General features: G+C 40.6%; 1 protein-coding gene across 1 annotated transcript in view; it reads right to left on the bottom strand.

Annotated features, from left to right (window-relative positions):
* Positions 1 to 20,314, bottom strand: part of LOC122932349 (F-actin-uncapping protein LRRC16A-like) — a 299,289-nt gene that overhangs the window by 78,283 nt on the left and 200,692 nt on the right. The window contains 5 exon segments of the mRNA XM_044286714.1: positions 2,179 to 2,266; positions 4,351 to 4,526; positions 16,467 to 16,595; positions 17,191 to 17,319; positions 19,602 to 19,700. Coding sequence (XP_044142649.1) covers positions 2,179 to 2,266; positions 4,351 to 4,526; positions 16,467 to 16,595; positions 17,191 to 17,319; positions 19,602 to 19,700 — 621 coding nt within the window.

The following is a 20,314-nucleotide window of genomic DNA, read 5'->3' as shown; positions in this document are numbered from 1 at the left end:
CCCGCATAAGCTACCGTTAGTAGTTTGGCTTTTGGAGGATGTGGGTTCCAAATCAATTGTATTAGATAGTCCTTTAGTGTGCATTGGCCAATAGAATGAGATTCTATTTGGACCCATGCTTTAGAGCTATTAGGTAACCACCATATGCGAGTAAACGAGAGTCCTATTGCCTTGTGATAGTCTTTAATTGATGGGAGGCCAATACCTCCAGTTCTTTCGTTTCTGAACATCAAGGTTTGGGCTATTCTGGGTCTAGCGGAGCTCCACAAGTAGGCATTTTAAATAGACTGAGCTCTCTTGAAAAATATATTAGGGAGGGAAATAGGAGGAGCACGAAAGATGTATATAAGCTTCGGGAGCGTCATCATCTGAAATGATGCAACTTTGCCTACCAATGACACGGTCTTCATTGCAAAATTAGAGAGGTCTTGAGAAATAGTAGAGAGGAGAGGCTCATAGTTCTGTTTAGTGAAACAATTTTTTAACAAGGAGCATGAATTTGAACATGGTTTTCTTGAACATTTTCCTACGTGGAGTGTCTACATCTACCAGGTGCTCCTAATGTAAAGTGATCGTGACCCACACTAATGTCTCATTTCTATTACACTTATGACCAATGGAAAGGTACCTTTCCTCATAATTTAATCATTCCCCAAAGTATCATTGGGCTATCTGAAGCACCTCTTGTTATTCAAGTACTTTGGTTAGAGAGGTGCTTATAGTATGTCGTTTTACAAATTATTCAACATCTGTCTCTCAAACTCAGGAGGAAATAATGCTCTTAAATCACTTTCCACATGAGCATAATGCCTGACAGGACTGGATCCCTTCATAATAAACACACCTTTAACAGTTTAATCTGAAACTAATCTTTTAAATGTATGCTAATTACAAATTAAGTGCACTGTGGGTGGGGCCACACAATACAGTGCATCATGACCGCATTCACCTCCCAGCTCCTCCTGCACTGGTTTGATTGACAAGGCCAAGATCAATTACACAGGGGAATCTTGGCCATGTCAATCAAGCCAAAGTGGGAGGCGCTAAGCAGGAATGGATTGAACAGCTAAAGGTAGACTCCCTCTGAAGTAAAACTAATCATAAATCTTAAATTAAGTACTTTATTCAAGATATACAGATATACTAACTTTGTCAACAACATTGAAAAGTTAAAGGGGTTGTCTGGTTACGCACACAAAAAAAAAAATTATGAAACACCAGCATTTAACCTTACTGGGTTACATAAGACTACATAAGGCTACAGTCACACGTCAGTATTTTTCTATATCCCGAATTTCGGTCCTTTTTTTGCGGATCCGTTGTTCCTGAAAATGTTTCCGTATGTCATCCGTTTTTTGCGGATCCGCAAAAAACGGAAACATGTATAAATTTCAATAAGCAAATAAAGTTGTTTGGATTTCTTTGAAAAAAAATTGAAAAAAAAAAGTTTCTGTTTGCAGGATTTAATTTCCGAGAACGGAATCCGCATAAAACGGATGACATACGTAATGACATACGAATGTCTTCAGTTTTTTGCGGATCCATTGACTTTGTATTGTACCAGGATCCGATTTTTGCGGAAAAGAATAGGACATGTTTTATATTTTTTCGGACATGCGGAACGGAACAACGGAAACAGACAGCACACACTGTGCTGTCCGATTTTTTTCAGGACCCATTGAAAATGAATGGGTCCAGATCTGGTCCAGATCTGTTCCGCAAAAAACGGAACAGATCAGGAAAGAAACAACGGACGTGTGAATGGACCCTAATTGTGATCTTTGACTCGTTCCCTGTGTTTAAATCCCAGCACAAGACTCACTGGGAGTATCTGTAGCATCTGTGCCTCTCCTAGATAAACGTCACATAAGCCTGCTTGAAGCCTTGCTGCAAGACACTATCACTGCTGACATCACGTCTACAGGGAAGAGTCCAGGAGAATCAGCAGAACACCACCTTCAGAGTTAATGTCATTGATGATGTGTCCACAGGGCAGAGCCTTACAAGCCTGGTCATGCCACAGATGACGCCGTGATGTCATTGGAATAGGGAACCATCACAGTGGAAAATGTCACGTAACCGTGATGAAGTGCTAAAAAATGGGATATTACAGCTCAACCATTGATAATGTGTTTCCTGTCATTTGCACATGGAGAAAGCATTACATACAGGACTTACCAGTTTATGATGGCTGCTTGAAAGTGCATCTAAGATTTCATCCACAATACGGTCAGACAAGAAAGAGGCTACAGTAAGTTTAACTTCACTGTGAAGAAAGAATATAAAAATGCATCTTAGCTTTAATGTATAGGCAATGTAACCAGAAATTGAATCAGCAACTTCTCTGAAAATGAAGCCATGTTGAAGGACACTGAGATACACCTATCATCCTCATCAAGTACTCACAATGAATATCCTCCAGTCTACACATACGGTACTGTTTATACCCTCCTTTCCTATAAGCAGCAATGCATACGAAAGGGTAGGTAGCGTTTTATCCAGGTCACGATGTACGGTAATTAATTTAACATAACAAGGCATTCATTAGTTCCCAGAAAAGATCTAGCCATTTGTAGTCCATCATTTATGGTCGTTTAATGATATATACACTTTGCTCATCTTAGAGCCTATGGGCATACTGGTAATTCCAGCATTTAAAGGGTTACCCTGGATTATCTCCAAGTTATTGTGTAAGCACCATACACAGAAATGAGGTTTCACAAGATTTCACTTTCCTAGATGACTGATATGAAGATGAAGGCTTGGAGGATTAAGAAGAGAGCGCTGACACATTTATGCTATCTTAGACACTGCCAGGAGACATTAAATCACCGTTAACATGAGGGAAAACAAACAGCATTAAAATCTGGAGTGAAATGTATTTAGTGAAACAAGGTCAGGAAAGCCTCGATAAAGTCATGGGTTTTAAGGTCAGCCATTATGGATTGAACCTTTAATCAGCAGCAAAGCATCCTAAGCCTTATGCTATCATCCGAGGCCGTGCTGGAAGAGACAGAGAAAAAGCCTCACATCTTATCTCATTATTTTTGATGTGACACTTTAGGAACCATGAAATATTCATGACCAAGGTTTGCCCACTCATTGGAAAAAGGGCTACCTAGTGCTTTGAAAAATTCAGCCTCCTCTGCCATTTGCATTTGACGGGTATATTGGCGAGATACAAAAGCAATTGCACTTCAAAAACTCCAAGCCTTTAATTAATGTCCAAGTGCCAAATGTAAAAAAATAAAATAATAAAAATGAAACCAACACCGCACTAAAACGGTTCTGAAATGTCAAAAATACTAGGAATGAAATAATTTCAACCCTGTCCTGGTATCATGATAACATTCATGAATCAATGTATGATTATAGGGGATCCACCTCTAGGACCTCCACCAATCATTAGAATAAAGGATTAGAAGAGCTCCTTGAAACGCCACTTCCCCTTTTAGTATGGTACTTTGCATGGCAACATGCAAGCATGGTCCTGCAGCTTAGCCCATTCCCATGTATGGAGCAGAGCATCAGTACCTGGTACATCCACGCCCTTATGGATGTCACTGTGGTGGGTACTGCTGTATAGTCCAATCATCGTAGCAAAATCCATCGCAGCTACATCCATATAGATGTTCCTGCGGTGAATACTTCACTTAATAAGGGCAAGTGCCACTGTCGGTGGATATCCCATGAGTCAGACCCCCCCCCATATCATACATTGATGTAAAAAAAAAAAAAAAAAAAAAACACGCAGAAAACCCCTTTAATTTCACGTTTGATCTGGTTCACATATGGGGAGTATTCCCATTTACATAAGGTGGGTACTCTAAGCATAGACTATTCACTACAGTAGTAGTAGTACTCTATTCTTCCTAGAGACTGTGGACAAGAAGAACCTGTACAATGTGTTCTTCATAAGAGGCTGCAGGCTATTCTGCCTGCATAAAGTAATTGCACTATAATTATTTTCCTTTGTTCAGCTAATAAATTCAATCCAGTATAAGAGGAGAAGAAGATTTGCAGCCCTGTGTAATAAACCCTCAGTCTACAATGAAAATGCAGCAAACAGTAAAAGATTTACAAACACGATTAGGAAGAATCAATTGTAGTTTGGCTTTTTAGCTCCAGCAATAAGCGGCAGAATATGCATATTATTTCACTCAGGCTGCGGACATGGAATTCACGGAGGCCACTCTTCTGTGGGGTTAGCAATCGGGTCAAACAGGAACTATCCATCTTGTCCCGTCTTGGCTTCTCTGACAGCAGTCCTCAGACAATAGTCTTCTCTGCAATAGTCAACCATCACCATAAGCCTGGACACTGTTGCAACCCTTTATAGGGATAGCTTACCTTATTTTGTTAAGAATATCTATTCCAGATTGCTCCAGTAAGACATTTTTGACAAAGTTACGAGGAATGGAAATCTTCTCATTGCTGGCTTCAATAAGATCTTGGCGAATATGAGCTTTTTTCATCACATTTGGACATAGGTTCTCGGCTGCATCGACCATAGATTCCAGAAGTTGCTATAAACGAACAGAGAATGTACAATGCTTGAATAAAAAGAAAAATCTGCATATCCCTGTCACTTTGTTGTACTGCAAGAACTTCATATTATTAAGAAACCAAACCGTCTCGACAAAGGCCCCAATCTATGGTTGCTTGGTGACATTCAAATGAAGGAGGAATATTTTAAACTTTATTATGGTGTCTTTTTACTGAAGTACCAGCTTTACCAGTTTCTCCAATATTACTAGATGCAATGGTTATGTCTGCCCGGAACTACGTAAATGGAACTTGTCATCAGAAAACGACCTATTGTTTAAATCATGTTTTTAGGTTTAACATATTTTTAAAGAATTTTTGATGATGTTATTTTTAATTTTCCAGGTCAATATCTATAATTAAACAAAAATCATAAAATCCTGCAGTTTTTGCACTGGCCACTAAGCCTAATAATAGGTGCCACTTCTTTGTCTGTACAGACCACTTTACTACAGTTACCTGCTTATCTGTCATTCTAATCCTGCCTGTAATGATATCACCTCTGAGTATAGATAGGACAGGATTCACCATTCTCAATAAGTGATTGTCAGAGCTTATCTAGTCTTTCCCTGTACAATGACCTCTGCACAGATCATGCCTAGAAAACTCTCCCATAGAAGTCAATGAGCTCCCCTCCTGACCATTGTGTCTATGGCCCATGGGGCTGCTGTAAAGCAATTTTCTTAATGCTTCTAAATGCTGTTAAGAACAGCTCAGGCAATATGGCCGCCCCCAATAATCATGTTCAGGAAATTGATTGCAGATTTTTTTTTCTATCAGAAAAAAAAGGTTATGTGGTTTCAACTGGCAGATAATATTTTTGGTGAAACATTTCCTTTAAAACACCCTGCCACCCACCTCCTGCTTTATCATGCATGCCTCTCTGCTTCTAAATCTCATTCTACGTGCTAACATCTAGCTTAATTTATACTGGTGTCAAAAATAGATAAAAGACATTATTTTTAGCCTCAGGCTTGCTGCAAATACCCTCATAAAAAGGACGATAAAATGTAAATAATGCATCTCCCTAATGCCACTAAAATATAATCAATATCGGATCTGAATCTTGAAAAAATTATGGAACCTGCTGTAGAATAGGCGACGTTACGATACCACAAGAAGTGCGAGGTAGCATCTCTTTTATAGCCCACTCATGCCCCCTGTTGGTGAAGAACACAGTCCTGTATCTAGCTTCAGAATGCCTGCAATCACTACAGTCTTGGAGGAAAAAGGAGCCCGATATTCTTATTAAACTATCAAAATAATTGAAATCTCATTTTTGCCTTTGATATGAGAAACAGGCTATTTAGGATCCTCTTTAAGGGCTCATGCACACAAACGTATTTCCGCATTCCGTTTCCGTATTTTCGTTCCGCAAAAAAATAGAACATATCTTATTATTGTCCGTATTACGGAAAAGTATAGTACTTTTCTATGAAGGGCCAGCTGTTCCCGTTCCGCAAAATACAGAATGCACACAGATGTCATCCGCATTTTTTGAGGATCAGTTTTTTACAGACTGCAAAATACATATGGTCATGAGTCCTAAGAATGCCCGGGAGAGCAGTAAAGGTCAATAATCTATGCCATAAAAGCACAGTTTTCCAAATCAGAGATTTAAAGATTTTATAGCCATGTTGCCCTTTTTTTTATTTTTATTTTTGCTGCTCATCATTTCTTCTTTTAATAGTAGTAAAAGAGGTGCGTTTAAATTATTTGATAATTCAATTAAAGGGGTTTTCCAAGGTCTTGATACTGATGACCTACCCCCTAGATAGGTCATCAGTATCTGATAGAGGGGGTGCGACAACTGGGACCCCCGCGATCAGTTGTTTGAGAAGGCACTGGCGCTCCTGTGAGCGCCAGACCTTCTCTTAGCTTACAAAACACAGCTCTGAACATAGTATAGTGGCTGTGCTCGGCATTGCGCTCAGCCCCATTCTCTTTATGTCGGGGGTTATAAGACAGAAGCGAGAGACCCAGAGTTCCAGTTTAGAGTCTGGAGGGAAGATTTGGGGAGCTGAGGCTAGCACATTAGAGGACACTGGAAGGACACGCATCACTTGTGGGAGGACCTGTATGAGAGGAGCTTAGGCCAACATTCAGGAGAGAAGCTCATCAGGAGAAAATCTGGAGGACCGCTGTCTCTGTCACTAGTAAGCGGAGTTGTGTGAACTATAACCCCTTTGCTGTATATCACGGGCTACTGTATTAAATTCTGCTCTGTGGACTGTATTTCCTGTCCCATTGGACTATACTGGGTCCCACGGACTATTTTCCCTGTGCGGTGCAGTGCTGGTTAGGCATTTCTTACTATACCTGCAATAACGTGGTTAGGGCTGGCTCTGTTGATTGTACAAGAAGTTAAATGAACCCGTGATAAACTGGGTGGCAGCAGTGGGATCAACAGTGCACAGCCCCATGGAGAATCACCCAGAGGAGTACAGAAACTGGACTGCACTGAGCATACAGGGGACTATCTAAAGAAAAATGTATAGATCTGATGGCCTCAGCCTAAGCTCCCTAGATCTGCCCTCAAGACTCCCCTCTTTGGGGTCTCTTACTTCCATCTTTTAATCTCGACATCTTAGCAGTTTCAAAATGCCCCTTAGCAATGGAGGCTGTATTCCTCAATCTGGCTATACCGGGAGCATCTGCAGGACCTGGAAAATAGGATGCCTCAGAGATTCAAAATGTCTAGTTTCAGCGGGAGGTTGTTAGGTGTAGGCCGGCAATGTTTAGCTGGGGACAGATCCTGAAGCTAATGAGATTATCTCTCCCCAATGTGGTGCTGACTTCCAAGTTGGAGCTGGCTGGGCTATACACATGACAAAACAGGCAAAGCTCACATAATATCAGCCATGATAGAGAGACAAATAAAAGAAAAAAATATGAAAAAACATAATTGGAGATTACAAAAAACATGACCGAGAATTACAATGCACTATGACACTTGGTATTGCAGCTCAGCCCCATTCACATGAATGGGACTGAGCTGCGCCTAGGCCATGTGACTGATGGCCATGTGACTGATGAACGTGACATCACCGGCCTAGTGAGAGGCCGCAGCAGTCTCTTCCCACAGCTGATCTTCAGGGGTGCCAGAAGTTGGACCACCACTGATGAGATAATGATGACCCTTTAACCAATATAGTTGTCATTAGACCTCCTATAGCACTTGGCACCCTGGCTCAAAAAAAGTCTCTCTACTTTAATTTATTGTTTATTCAAGAAAATCACAATGTCAGGTTGAGGGATGAGATAGAAATACAACCCTGTGATGTTCAGCTAAGGATACTTTTACAAATACATCAAAGAAATCCGGCAAGCTGTTCTGGCAGAAAACAGCCTTCCGGACTCGTCCAGATTCGTCACAACCAGACAGTGCCGCATGCCCGCCAATACCCATCAACTATAACAGGATATGGCGGGGATTCGGCGCCCCCTGGCAGATTAGCTAGAATTCGGATGGACAAAAATTGCTGCACGCAAGGAGGAACGGCTGGATCTCTGGCGCATCCCATTATAGTCAATGGGGGTCTGACTGACATTCCTTGGGCCCACCAAAGGAATTTATTTTTGAGTCAGACAAATCATATATCATCAATAAAGCTTGATAGGTTTTGAATCAAATAAATTGATCCTAGCATCAAGTGATTGGCTTCAAGGGCAGCCAAATTTTTTATTTTCTCCTGGATGTTTGGGGCCTATTATAATATCGGAGCCTGGGCTCATTTGAGTATCCTCTGGTTGGCCAGTTCAACCCTGTACCTAAGGGCTCATGCCCACGACCGTATGTATTTTGTGGTCCACAAAAAACAGATCTGCAAAAAAATACGGATGAAGTCAGTGTGCATTCCGTATTTTGTGGAATGGAATAGCTGGCCCCTAATAGAACAACACTATCCTTGTCCGTAATGCGGACAATAATAGGACATGTTCTATTTTTTTGCAAAATGCAAATACGGACCTACGGAATGCACACGGAGTAACTTGCGGACCTATTGAAAACGTAACTGACATAGAAAGAAAATACATTTGTGTGCATGAGCATAAGGAACAAGTTATATTAGGTAGGACTATATTGAGAAGCTGTAGGCACTCTGTGCTGCTGTATAGTGCTTCAGTGTGCTAATGTACTCTACCCTAGGTACAGAGTCTAGATAAACATAGCTTTGCAATACTGCATAACCTGCCATAGATCTTGACACAATTTAATTCTCATGAATTCCATATGAAATCTAATACAACATGAGATACAACAGGAGTCCCTAGATTTAGACACCCTAAAACAGCAATGTGCTTGAGCCTTAGTACGGGTATATATCGTTACATCTTGTACACAGCAATGTAAAATACCATAATTAGGAATGCATTTCCAATATAAATGATCTGCAAACTGTGACTCTCCAGACTAAAGGCTCTCATGGCATGCTGAGACTTATGCATTCACTGTAGCTGGTGAAACACAGGAGGTAGAAGACTGAAATATATACCAAACACATTAATAATTCATGTGAGCATTGAAAGCCCATGTTCAATAATATATAGACAGGCAATGATAACTCCCAAGTGTACTACTTCCCAGCTGGAAATGTTGGGCAATGTAGTTCAGGGATGACATCATTGAGGGATGAAGTTACTTCTTGCAGAGCATTTAGATTTCTCCTTTAAAGTGGTGTGTGATGGAATTTATAACAGAAAAAAGAAAGAAAGATGTAAAGCTGGGTTCAAGCCAGTATATTACTGCTGCATATACTTAGACTCAAAGGCAGAATGAGAAGACTTTGCTGAAATCACATGACACGAAGCAATACTGCCTGTGGCCAATCTTCGTCACCAATAATTAAGTAAAGATTTTATAAATCATATTTTACCCCTTTGATACCAAAGGTTTTTTCTTTTTGCATTTTCATTTTTCTTTGCGGTCTTCACGGAGCTATAACTTTAAATAGCCGTTTGAGGGCTTGTTTTTTGCAGGTAAGTTATAGTTTCTAATGTCACCATTTAATACAGCATACAATGTAGTGGGAAGCATGAAATAAAAATCCAAATGGGGTGGAATTGAAAAAATAAAAAATAAAAAGCAATTCCGCCACAGCTTTACCGGATTTGCCTCTACGGTGTTCCTTATGCAGAAAACCTTACCTGTGCCCTTTATTCTCTGGGTCAGTACAATTACAATGATACCACATTACGTACATGTTTTTTTTTTTTTTATACAAAAAAAACGAAAAATGTAAAACTTTGAAAAAAAAATTTTTTTTTACATCACAGTATTCTGGCCCCCATAACTTTTTTTTTTTAATAGTTATAGCTACCAAGTTATGTGAGGCTTGTTTTCTGTGGTACCATTTGTCCTTTTTATTGATACTATTTTTGTAGTGCGTGTGACTTTTTGGTCACATTTTATTAAATTTTTTGGGGGGTAAGTGAAGTGATGAAAAAATAGCCAAATCAGCAATTTTTATCCCATTACACCATTTGCCAATATTTATTTTTTATTGTTTATGTATTTTTTTTATTCTAGGGAAAGAGGGAGCTATAAATGTGTTACATATTTGTTTTTGAATTTTAAATGCAAATTTTCTTTTTAGCCCCTCTAGGAAGCTACAATATTCACTAGTTATATTTCTTTTAGCTTATACTGTAGTTCCATATAACTACAGTATATGTTCAATTTTCAGGTACTCTATGTTGACCTTCCACCTGCAGGCCTCCATAGTAACTGCAGCTCTAATACGCTGGGTCTCTTTAGAGAGCCTCAGTGTAGTAAAACAAAGGACCGGATTCCCCAATCGCTACATAGGGGACCTGGTCCTCACCTGGAAAATTGTGCTTCTGGGTTTTTAAGCATTTCGATGCCATGGTCACGCTTGACTACGGCATCTAAAGGGCTAAATGCCTGCAATCGGTATTATTGCCGGTCGCAGACATTAGCCGTGGGTCTCTGCTGTTTGCAACAGTGGAGACCTGCCGCATACGAACCAGCTCATTTAAGATGAAATCCGCACTTTTGGGTAGTGGGCAGCTGAGCTGTTATGGTTGTGATTAGTCGTGGATCTGTGAAATATGATAGTCATTTTGGTGCGTTGGATTACATATCTTGACACAGCAGGTCCAAGAATCCTTTCCTCCCCATCTGAGATGTTCTACAGACTGTTATGGTGGTTAAAAAAAAAAATTTATGTGTGCTTCCAAAACAGAGTCAATCATGTCCATAAAGCCAGTAAAGGAAGTACCCTCTTGGAATCTTACTGCGCCAATTTGGATCATTTTGGTTCTTTGACAGTGCTTGGTACCCAGTCATGCAGTTTAGGTGGGCAAAGAAGCAATGTTCCCTTCATGTTAATGGAAGGCCACACTACTCGGAAATCTTTTTCTTTAATAATATATATTTTGGGCTCATATAAATGAAACTAGTCCCAATTTACTAGACAATACAATAGTTCCAAATAGTCCTTGTGATTCTGCCTCTGTATAACAGGATAGGTGGCATATTGCTTTTATGTAAATCATGACTATTGCTACTGGTACTATTACCCTGCTTTTAGCCGATTTTACATGACAGAGATATAGGCCCATTTTTGGGCACAATCAGGCAGTTGCAACACCCACAAGTCTTTTGCTTTATTGGCTTCTCACTTGTAATTAAGAAGAAACATTATAGAATTCAGCAGAATCGCATTATAGAATGCCAGAAACATCTGCTTCATCAATAATTCAATGCTATATTCTTTCCAACCCATTACTATTCTTGATACTACAAAAGAAAAGAAAGATCAGCCGCTATCTACTACATTTATGCTCTTAATCTTCTTTTTTTCATATTTGTTATATTTTTTGGCATCAGATAAATATAACCTAAAACCAAATGGTTATAAATATAGATATTCTTGAAATTAGAAAGAAGGTAAAGAGATTACTTTCATGTGTAAATGAGCCATACATTTCTGTAGGTTGTTCTAGGCTATAATGTGAAGACATTTTAATCAGATTATCCATAGGAGTCACGTTCAAAGCCACTGAATCTCAGCCGAAACTCCAATTACAAAAGGAAAAACTCATTGTGGAAACGCTTCACAAATACTGTCATATATGCCTATTAATTCAGCTCAGGATTTGTAGAATGCTTCATATTTTGCTAAAAATATTCCACACTCATGAGTTATTGGACAACTCCAGCCAAACTTGCCCTCCAGATTTCCAAGTTACAGTCACAGGGTTCCTGATTAAATCTATAGTGCTATCCCCTGTCCCTCAGCAAATTACTTAGGGGGCATAGTGGGTTTAACTGAGGTTAAAACTAAATTTTGAGGATTGGTTGAAATTTTCATTTTGTATGTTAATATACCTTTGACATGGATTATGGCCTAAACTCATAATATAAAGAAGCAGCATAAATTGAAAAAGAGCTTTGAAACAAACACTGTAGAGCTTTGCAGGGAATGTGGAACCTATATTTTATTTCCTTCATAAAACCAATATGCAAAGAGGTATCTCCCAAGAAAGAGAACCATCTTTCCAAGGCCACTTATTGGAAGTGGCTCCCTATGTGTCCAGATCTGACTTTCCAACAAGTCTTGGGATTTGACAAGGAAATATAGTCAAGCCAGATATCCATCTGTAGACAGCTGTTTCAGGGTACTTGCCCCTCATCAGTAGAGTAGGATTCTAGCTGGCTTAGTGAGATGTCTTGGAAGATTCTGCACCATGTCTAAGCTTTTTAAAACCGGATAGTGACACATTCTTTTTTTCTAATCAGTTCTTTTTTTCTAATCATGCTCTGCTCATTATGTCCTAGTCTACACAGCAAAGCTGACAGAAAATAGAGCGTGTCAGCCTATGATGCACACTCCAGTGGCACTTATAAAAACTGGAATATTTACACTTTTTGACATAGTCATATGGGGAAAAAAAAATAAACTATAAAATGAAAGAATAGTGTATAATAAACCTGATTTAAATAATATGCAAGAAACATAGCATGATAATATAAAAATTAACATAAAATACAGTTGGGAGCTACACAGATGCAGATGTTCACTGTGATATATGGTATTTTGCTTGTCTTTTCTCCGCTCTGTGATTCAGAACTGTTTTCTGTACAGAATTATATAGTTTATCCTCTCAATGCAAATGTGTTGGTCAAAGGCAGTGAAGGTTAATTTTGCCATAATTAAAGCAGAAAATAGAAATTCTGAACAACGTTAGATTACATTTTTGCCTTGCTAACTTTTTCATTTAGCCATGCAATATTACAATATGATTTCTCATAAAATGAAGTACAGATTTAGACAGAGATTTGGTTTTTCCCTACAGTATTAACATATTTTGTTTTTCTTGAAGCCTGGGCAAATTAAATTAACATTATTTTAATGTGGCGCCTAATTTGCATTAACATTGTGTGCTTTAATTGAAATGCTAAGTCTCTCATAACGTAAGAGAAGCGTTTCTGCTATACCTAGCCCACTGAGCAGAGAAATAATTAATGTTGCTCACACATGTGACAGACTTTTTGGCATTTAACACATAAATGCTGATCAACCCAGGTTCATATTGCTACATCCCAGCACGCCATGCTTGCTTTCTACCCTAGTATAAAATAACTTATGTATCACATTACTACAATTATACGGTGCATCTATACGTAAAGTGGAATTTCATGTTCATTACACCCATAGCTACAGTATTTCTGCAATCTGCAGCCTGTGTACAAACACAATCACTGCTCGCCAACTCATTAATCATACATCATTTATCTGGGGGAGAGTGGGGCGGTAAAAAACTACGAACAGAAGTTTGACTTCTCAGGGTCCATGTGACAGGTTAATACGCAAGACAATGGAGGGGTTCCTCATATGTTGCCAGAGAGGAGCATATCTCACTCTGGCCGACCTGTATATTACATCATGCGTTTAGCTTATTGTCAATGAATGCTTCTAAGAAAAGGGATTGTGCAGGGGACAGCCTTGGCTTGTCTCTGTTCACACCACATTATAGGCCTATGTCTGCTGTACATGCAAAGAAAGCCCCTAGCGTACAGTACATGGCAAATGTGTTCACACTTCTGTCCAGCCAATGGATGCCAAAAGAGTACGCCATCTTCAGCCCAGAATAGCCTCGCAGACCAGGCTACTAGTTTTGGTATGCGTATTTGTAATGGAAGAATATGGGCAATGTATGCCATGGTATGCCTATACAGAGGTGTATACGACTGGAAATTCTCCCGACATACACCTGTAATAGAAGGCTAATGCAATGTGAACAGAACCTATAGGATGCAGGTACTTATCACAGCTTTATTACATTAGGCTCATTGTTCCAGAAAGTTTTATTTTAACATATAACGTATGAGACAGCCATGTATGAGAGTCGTGTATGAGACAGCCAGTCAAATCGTTTCCGGGTCATGGTCTTACTGTAAATTAGAGTCTGGTAGAAAATGTCAGAACTCCAATATTGTGTAATGTTTGGCTTTTTTACAATGCCCATATGCAGCACGAGTCCCCAAAACCTCATCATCTCTGCTGCATTTACTGGGGTCCAACTTAGGTATGCTGATGTAGGGTTCTGATCAATGAATTGTTGGGTGTATAAATCGGTTTGGGCCACCATTAAATTGACAAAATCTTCAGAGAAGAAGATTTAGAAAAAATCTAGCTCACTGAAGCCCGCGCAATCTGTATTCCGGACCTGGAATTCGGGGATGATAATTGTCAGGGGGTGGGGTCCATATGGGCTCACTCTGGGGGGCTGTCTCCGCTGTTGTTCTGGGGCGCCTTCTAGAGGGTCCCTCATTGGCAGATGATGATGAGGGGGTAGAGGAAAGTGGCATCCTCTTCTCCCTCACTGGCTGAATCAGTATCGGAGGCAAGCATGGTCTATGCCTCTTCAGCTGAGTATACTCGTTGGGATAGACGGGCCATTTTTATTTTATTGGGGTGTGACTTGTGAAATGTGGAAACCTTTATTTAGTGTGAGGGGTGTACATGTTGTGTTCTTACACGTGAAGGGGCTTGTAATAAATTTGAAATATAGAGAAAAGGAGTAGAGAAAAAAGTTTAAGAAAAAATAAATTGCAGGATGCATGCACACAGACAGACATAAAGAGGTTGTGTGTGTGCAAAAATCTACACCGACACTACCTAACTAAAATTGAATTCTATATAGATATGTATATGGAGATTTACATATATATACACACTACACTAACTACACGGGGGGGGGGGGGGGGGGGGAATCTGCTCAGTAAACTGAGCAGACCAATCAGAAAAATAGATTTTTCTGATCAGCGCTCAAGAGGTGCAGGACGCATGCACGCACACAGATATTATGTGCGTGCAAAAATCCACACTAACACTACCTAAAATTGATTTCTCTTTAACACTAAATGTATTTTTTACACCAAAAAAAAGGGGGACAGGGATGGAGGGTGGTTTAGGGATCTGGAACAGCTGCAAATGAAAAAAATAAAATAAAATCAGTACAGCAATTCCAGATATTATTCTTCTTTTCTTCTTTCAGCAGGAAAAGCTTAAATCTCAGTGGTGGTGCACCACAAGTCCCAACAAGCAGCACAGAGAAGTATAGAACCTCTCTGCATGCAGTCACCAGCTAGAATGGCTGCCTGCAGAGAGGTTCAGCCCTTTCCTGTGCTGCCATTGGCTACCCATGACCCCCCCCGCGCAGCTTCCTTCTGCTTCCGGCGCGGCGATGGAAAGTGAAGAAGCAATGGCTTCTTACAAATGGCATGCAGAGTAGCAGCCGTAAAGTATGGAACATGATGAACAAGGCTGGAGATGAGCAGCTGTGTAGGGGTAGTAGTAGTAGCTGTGCGTCAGTGTAGGGGTAGAAGTAGATGTGTGTCAGTGTAGGGGTAGTAGTAGATGTGCGTCAGTGTAGGGGTAGTAGTAGATGAGCGGCTGTGTAGGGGTAGTAGTAGCTGTAGCAGCAGCAGAGTATGAAACAAGATGGACAGGCCGACAGTGTGAAGTACTGGCCAATTAAGAAATAAATAATAAAGAAAAGGATGATAAAAATGATTAATAAATTGAGTACTGCTTTAAATACTGCACACTAGCGCAAGCAGTCAGTCTTGCTAAGGGTCGGTTCACACGGCTAAAATCTGTCACTAATCTGAAACTGATTCAGCAGTGAAAAATGAATGCTAACTCCACATTCTAAGCACACCAACGGTTCCTCATTGACTTTAATGGTAAACATCCCACTTTGTGCACAAAGTGTAAAATGCTAGAGGTTTTTCAGTGGCCGATTTGAAAAATGCTTGAGAAATGACAAGTTACTTCTTGGAAGCAAATTTTATGGTAGATTTCATAGACGTTACTGCAAAAGCAGAAAGATCTCAACCAACCAGAAAAACTAGATAGCCCCTGGCTGGGATCTTTTACAGTGCCTCTGACATGTCAATGACATGACTGCTATAGTGTATCATGACTGGCTGACTGCAAGTCATTTTGTACCGGGCCAGGGTCATGTGATCCTTTGGTTCTCCTGATTCTCATCCTTATATGTAAAAATAGCAGATGTCATTTTGATCAATTTTGGAGTCCGTGGAAAGAGAAGATTTGGGGAAATTGGTAACAAATTTGATTTGCTCATCTCATCATGCCACCAATCACCTGACTTTGTTTGTTGGTTGAATGCAGGTTTATTTATGTGGCAGCTGAGGATCAGTTCTAGGCCGCACATACTGGGAGGTTCTGCTGACAATAATGGAATTGTAAGTGGAGCTAAATGAGCACTGACCAACATGTTATATTGTCCTTTGGTGCTTATTTTGAGCTAAATATCTTCTGTTGTAACAGAAACCTTAAGTAAAATTAACAGCATTGTCATGGCTCTGTCCGCCCATAGTATTTCCAGTAAAAATGCAATGAAACTTTAACAGACATCAATACCTTTAACTGATCATCTACAACTCTGGTGACTTCGCCTGCCATTGACTCCAAAGTCTCTTGAATTGGGGTTGGTAAATTATTAGCACCAGCCCATGCTGCTCCCCCAAGGTGATACAAATTTGGCAAAAGCTGCAAAACACAAGAAAGATACATAAATAAGGATTACTGTTACATTTTCCAGGTAAAACTATTTTAAGAGCACTTTCACACTAGCGTTAAAGTTTTCCGGTATTGAGTTCCGTCATAGGGGCTCAATACCGGAAAAAAACGCATCAGTTTTGTCCTAATGCATTATGAATGGAAAGCAATCCGTTCAGTATGCATCAGGATGTCTTCCGTTCCGTCTCTTTTACGGTATTTTCTCCGGCCAAAATTCTGAAACACTTGCCGGATTGCCAGATCCGGCATTAATTTCCATTGAAATGTATTCAGGAAAAGTGTTCAGGAAATTGCCGCATAAACAGATCCATTTTTTCCGGTCTGCGCATGCACAGACCTTTAAAAATGTGAAAAAAATAAATACCGGATCAGTTTTTCCAGATGACACCGGAGAGATAGATCCATTATTTCAATGCATTTGTGAGACGGATCCGTAAACAAAGGATATCCGTTTGCATACGGGTTTCTGGATCCGGCAGGCAGCTCCGGCAACGAAACTGAGTGCCGGAATCCAACAACGCTAGTGTGAAACTAGCCTAAACCATTCAACACCCGCAGTACGTACTGTTTTTGAATTCTTAGCATCACGCATGAGTCTCTCTGCAGACTTGACATCTTCTATGACAAAATCATTCTCAGAGTTTCTTAGCGAGTTTAGGTGGTCTTGGACTTTGACACAAATACGGTCAATCATCTGTAGAGCAGAAAGTCAGTTATGAAAAAACAAGTCTGGAACATTTGTATGTATAGCAAAATTACTTCAATCCCATTCACTTAGATGGGAACAGATCTGCAGTGCACCGGCAGGGCCACTACGCAACGAACGCAGTTGTGCTTCCAGCTCAGACTCCCACCGATCTGACATTGACGACATACCCTAAACACAAGTTATCAACATCTAGAACCTGGGTAACCCTGTTTAAGTCTATGTACTGCTATTACAGTAGGCAGACCATTCTTGAGAACCCCTATTAATTTAGAAGATGGTAAGTCCTCATGTACATGACTCGTTTTCATACGTGTGCTATCTGCATTGTTTGGGGATAGTACACTGACCAATTCATTTCTACAAGGCCATGCATTCATCTAGATTTCTGGTGGTTCCATGTGGTCATTCAACAAATAGTTGAACATGTCCTATGCCGGTTTGTATTGCAGACAACAATAATCCTTTCTATTGATGGGAGTAAGAAGAATGCGGAATGCACACAGAAGGTATCCGTATTATGTGGATCCATTGTTTGCAGACTGAAATATGGACATGACCATGTGCATGAAGCCTAGCAAGATAAATTATCTGCACAGAGGTCAGATCTCTGTCGGTCCCCATTATAGTTAATGGGGACAGACAGAAATCACAGTTTCAGTCAATGCCGGATCCAGAGATACCCAGCAGACTGTTCCCTGCCAGAACAACCTGCCGGATCTAACGAACACTAGTGTGAAACCAGCCTAACGTTAGAGTTTATTCTGTTTGCTTTGCTTTTGACAGCCAAAATACTGCAGTCTGCTGCAAAATTCTATCCAGAGCAAAGCATTGCCGGATATGACGTTTAGCTTTTTTAGAGTGGTTACCATGGCTGCCGGGACGCTAAAGTCCCGGCAGCCATGGTAAAGTGTAGCGGGGAGCGGGGGAGCAGCATACTTACCATCCGTGCGGCTCCCGGGGCGCTCCAGAGTGACGTCAGGGCGCCCCAGGCGCATGGATGACGTGATCGCATGGCACGTCATCCATGCGCATGGGGCGCTCTGACGTCATTCTGGAGCGCCCCGGGAGCCGCACGGATGGTAAGTATACCGCTCCCCCGCTCCTACTATGGCAACCAGGACTTTGATAGCGTCCTGGGTGCCATAGTAACACTGAAAGCATTTTGAAGACGGATCCGTCTTCAAATGCTTTCAGTACACTTGCGTTTTTCCGGATCCGGCGTGTAATTCCGGCAAGAGGAGTACACGCCGGATCCGGACAACGCAAGTGTGAAAGAGGCCTAATTCAAAACCATATGGACAACAACTGACTAATACTTAGTATTATTTTAAGCTAACGCTATGCAGACGATTTGCAGTGCTAGACAGTTGCAGTCGACAAGATTGCATACAACTCAGCCCTCTGGAAACTCCTCTGGAATGCAGATGCGGCTTGTTAAATCTTGTAGTATCACTACAACCCTTGGCTCTTTTGAAATGAGAGAAGATAAAGAGCTGAAAAATCTTTGGGACAGAAAGGGGGTGTTGTTGAAGTCGAGGGCGGCGATTACGGGGTGGGGGTTTGAGAAGACAACATGAGGAATATCGGGCCTCTCCTTTCCGCTTTTGCACACCCCAAGTCACAGATGTCTAATATCGCCGCATCCTGCACCTTAAAGCCAAGTAGACGGGACCCTGCTTGTAGGTGGTCCAGGGAAGCCTCATGCGCTCCACTTGACAGGTCCCATCCTCAGCTCTCAGTGAGATCTAGTTCCACCAAGCACTCTAACTGTGCGAACTACAGTGGTCTTCCAATGTCTGGGAGGCAGACAAGGTGGCAGAGTAGGCCCTTCTTTATGGCCGAGATTGATCCTTGTAGGAGAGATAGGAAGACTATCTGTGGACAAAGTTCAACTCAAACAAAAATGTGCTTTAAAGGGCTGAAGAAGTGGCTGCACCGATGCCATCTGCATGCCATTACCACACTCTTCAGCCAATGGCTGCATGAAAAATTGGTAGAAGCAGTTTTCAGTGGGCAGCTGTCCACAGTGCGAACAGACCTTTTGGACTTACCTTCAGTGTAACCCTAAGGCTAAAAACTGTTGACAATGGATACACAATTGCATATTCTGCTTCTCACTCATCACAAAGCAAAACTGTTACCATATAAATAAAGAATGGTTATCAAATTTGAATGTAAAAGAGACAGAAAATATAAGTACATATTGTATGCAGACTTCCTACAGGCAAATAGTATGCCTATTTCGACATTTAACGCGGCAAGCTTACATGCTGTGTAGTGCTGGTAACAATGCTCTGCTGCAGTCTGTAGGCCTGCTCTTGAAGGTACTTTCTGGTCTCATGATTCCTCAGCAAATAATTTTCAATCTTAGGGAGAGAAAAAAAATATCTAATGACATCAAATGAACCTGTTATTACCACAGCAAACACAAAATGTATCCCTGTGAGTAGATTATTCAGCTCATCAAAATGGCATTTCATTAGAAAGATCCCGATTGTCTAAGATAAAAGGGAAAACGGTTGCAATAGTAGAGGACCTAAACAACTTCTAATGACTTTCAATTGATTTCTTCTTTAACAAACCTAATGAAATGAGTGGTCTAAAAAAAGTCAAGAACATGAAGCCATATATACTACAAATATATATATATATATATATATATATATATATATATGTATCTCTCTAACTCAATATTTGAGGAGTACTCAGTGGTTGGGCTTGCACAGCCTGAAGGATGGCACCTGTGGAGGTGATCAAGCCCTAGTGGATCACTTTCTGTTACATCACATTTGGTTGATCAATAAGCTCAGCCTCACATCAAGTGATGTCACAGCATCAGAAATGAGGACATTAAAGTCCCCTCAGTCAGTACCCTCAGGGCAGGCCCAGTCTTTCAATGGGTCAATTCAACAGATTATATTTTTTAAAACCACTTTAGAAAATAAAGACCCAACTGAGGAGCTAAAAAAACTAATACTCC

This window comes from Bufo gargarizans, chromosome 3 (assembly GCF_014858855.1).
Source record: "Bufo gargarizans isolate SCDJY-AF-19 chromosome 3, ASM1485885v1, whole genome shotgun sequence".
Classification (NCBI taxonomy): domain Eukaryota; kingdom Metazoa; phylum Chordata; class Amphibia; order Anura; family Bufonidae; genus Bufo; species Bufo gargarizans.
This window is presented reverse-complemented; position numbering and strand designations above follow the sequence as displayed.